Source organism: Anastrepha obliqua, chromosome 1 (assembly GCF_027943255.1).
Source record: "Anastrepha obliqua isolate idAnaObli1 chromosome 1, idAnaObli1_1.0, whole genome shotgun sequence".
Lineage (NCBI taxonomy): Eukaryota > Metazoa > Arthropoda > Insecta > Diptera > Tephritidae > Anastrepha > Anastrepha obliqua.
The window spans coordinates 171,161,049-171,164,085 of NC_072892.1; the positions used below are offsets into that span (position 1 = coordinate 171,161,049).

The window sequence follows — 3,037 nt, forward strand, 5'->3', positions numbered from 1 at the left end:
TAAAAAATAATAATAAAAATAAAATTAAAAATAAAAGCAAAAGTAAAAATAAAAAATAGTACACATAAAAACAAAAATAAAAGTAAAAAAAAAATTAAAAATTAAAATATAAATTAAAGCAAAAGCAAAATTAAAAAAAGAGTAAAAATAAAAGTAAAAATCAAAACAAAAGTAAAAGGAAAAATCAAAATTGAAGTAAAAATAAAAGTACAAATGAAAATAAAGATAAAACTAAACAATTAAAATACAAATACAAATAAAAATAAAAGTAAAAATAAAAAAAATACACATAAAGACAAAAATAAAAGTAAAAGGAAAAATAAAAATAAAAGTAAAAACAAAATTCAAAAAATAAATAAAAGTAAAAATATAGAACAAAGTAAAAGTGAAAATATGAGTAAAAATATAAATAAAAATAAAATAAAAAAATATATAAAAATCAAAATAAAAGTCAAAACTATAGCAAAAAATATAATAAGAGTAAAAATAAACGCGAAAATAAAAATAAAAGTAAAAATAAAAATAAACATAAAATAAAAATAAAAATAAATATAAAAGTAAAAATTAAAGTAAAACTTAAAATAAATATAAAAATAAAAGAAATCAAAATGAAAGTAAAAGTAATATACAAATGAAACTAAAAATAAAAATGCAAATAAAAGTAAAAATCAAAATAAAAGTAAAAATTAAGATAAAAATAATAAGCACTTACGCTCACAAAATTTCTCACATTTTCCTACAAATAAAGGACTTACCAATATGACTCTTATTTGGAAGAAGATTAACAACATTATATGCAAATAAAAATTGTCCAAAATCAACGAGACCTTACTACTTCAAACTTACACTTTATTGGATCTAAATTGAACGGGCTACAAAACTGTGTACCCAGAATTTTCTAATTTATCTTTTCTGATTGAAAAGATTTGTTAAATTTTCGGGAATTTAAGATTTGTTAAATTTTCGGGAATTTCGCACAAAGTGTGGAACTTTCTGGAACCTTGATTTACAAAGTTTTTTGTTATACAATGAATTGTATTTTTATAAAAAATTAACGTAAAAAGTTAGCAAATATTGTTAAAGGATATAGAGACTTACTAATTTGTATTTACTCATTTTTCAAATCTAGAAATTCAAGGTTTCTCACAGTTTACATAGAACTAATATAACTGTAATATATTTCGCAACTTTTTAAAAAATTCTTTGAACGATAATTGCAAATTATATTCAGATAGCGATAAATAAAATTCCAAAGAACTTGAAATCAGATTAAGCTCGTTCAGTGTTCTAATCAAAGGTGCTTGCGAGGCACAAACAGTTCTAAGTGGGAAGAATAAATCATACCTTCGAAGATTTTTTCCAGATACGTGAAACTGAATAAGCTTTTAAAGTGCAATCGAACCTATGTACACTCCCATTTGTAATTTGCAATGAAGCTTTGCGGTGTATGAAGAAATCGGATTCGAACAAGCGCTGTGTTAAAAAGTATTAAAATGTGGTAGTTCATTACTCGATTGACCACTCAGACAAAACTGATTACGTCATTCCTATTATTGTCAAAATTCATATCTCCGGAATGGGAAAATCATTTTGTTGTGTGTTCAATTTTGTACCTACCTCATCACAGCAAGTTCAAATAAGATGTGGTTTTAACCATTTCAGATTCAGTTATTAATGCCTTATCAGTCACTGCCCCTATTATTGAATAACAGAAGAGTTTTCATATTTACCCCATTTGTTTCAGAAGATTCCCTGACGGCCATGGGAGCTACATGAGTATTCGAATCATTGAGCAAGAGATATAAAACGACTTGGAGCTCATCAAATTCCTTTCCCATCTTACCGATCAAATCTAACCACAAGGCAACTGTGGTTTTGGCCTAATGAGTACAGAGTGGGGCAAATTCTGGGCTTCGCATGGTAAAATAAAAATGGGATTGGCATTACTGGGACAGGTTTGGAGTAAAACAAAAAAGGCTTCAAGTCAACTAGGCTCTTTCCGGTTAATGAAAATAAGATGCCCGAACATGTTTTATATCCACAAGAGGTTTAAGGCAGCGAGAAGAGATGCTTATAAGTTCAGTGGCAGTGTGAATGTGTGGAAAAGTTGTCGCTTCTTGACCGCCTCATTATCCTTTTTTGCTTCCGGCTGTCAATTTGTGCGGTTGATACACGTGAATTTTTCGTGAGAAATTTACGATTTTTACAAATAAACATGGATAAACCAGTTGTTTGGGCTCGTGTGATGAAAGTTTTGGGACGTACCGGTTCTCAGAGTCAGTGTACACAAGTGAAAGTAGAATTCATTGGTGAACAGAACCGTCAAATCATCCGCAACGTCAAGGGACCCGTCCGTGAAGGTGATATTCTGACCCTACTCGAATCTGAACGTGAGGCGAGAAGACTTAGCTAATCAAACAAAGATCGTGTTGAAAATGAGTTGGTTATTCTCTTCTAACTGATACGTGCTTGTCAGATGTAATTCTATGCGTGCGGTATTAATTACATTATCCTAGTACTTGCGAACACTTACGTTTGATCTTCATTACTGGAGTTAATCAATAATTTTGTCGGTTTTTGTTTAAGTCAAGATTTTCTGACACCATTAGCGTTAGGTGAATCTCGAGGTAAATATGAACTACGTTCGGAGTAATTATTAACAGGCATTTTGAGGCCGCATAAGTGCAACTCAAAAACAGAAGAAACACACAGAATGAAGCAGGGTAATGAAACATTCGTTTTCGGTGACTTTCCAAAACTTCTGCATGAATGAAATACTTCTATTAGCTGTTAGTGGCATTCAGAAAATTTGTACATTACCCCAGCTGACCCTAGATTCTTAACACCCCATGCCTTGACGTTGTTGAGATCTAATTTAAGATTGCATAGGACAAACTGCCTTAATAAAAGTTTACAGTTTTTAAAAGAAACTCACAGAAATGGAAACATTCAGATGTGCCATTACTAAAAACAAATGAACATTACAGAGAACAAAGTGCCCAAAATTCTGCCCTGAGGGACACAGGAAGAGTAAGTG

The 3,037-nt window shown here is 30.1% G+C and overlaps 1 protein-coding gene across 1 annotated transcript; it reads left to right on the forward strand.

The window, feature by feature from the left end:
• Nucleotides 1–2,141: 2,141 nt before the first annotated feature.
• On the forward strand, nucleotides 2,142–2,507 carry LOC129235351 (40S ribosomal protein S28-like). The gene has a single exon (XM_054869154.1). The coding sequence runs from the start codon at nucleotides 2,216–2,218 to the stop codon at nucleotides 2,411–2,413; it is 198 nt and encodes a 65-aa protein (XP_054725129.1). The 5' UTR covers nucleotides 2,142–2,215; the 3' UTR covers nucleotides 2,414–2,507.
• The last annotated feature ends 530 nt before the right edge of the window (nucleotides 2,508–3,037 follow it).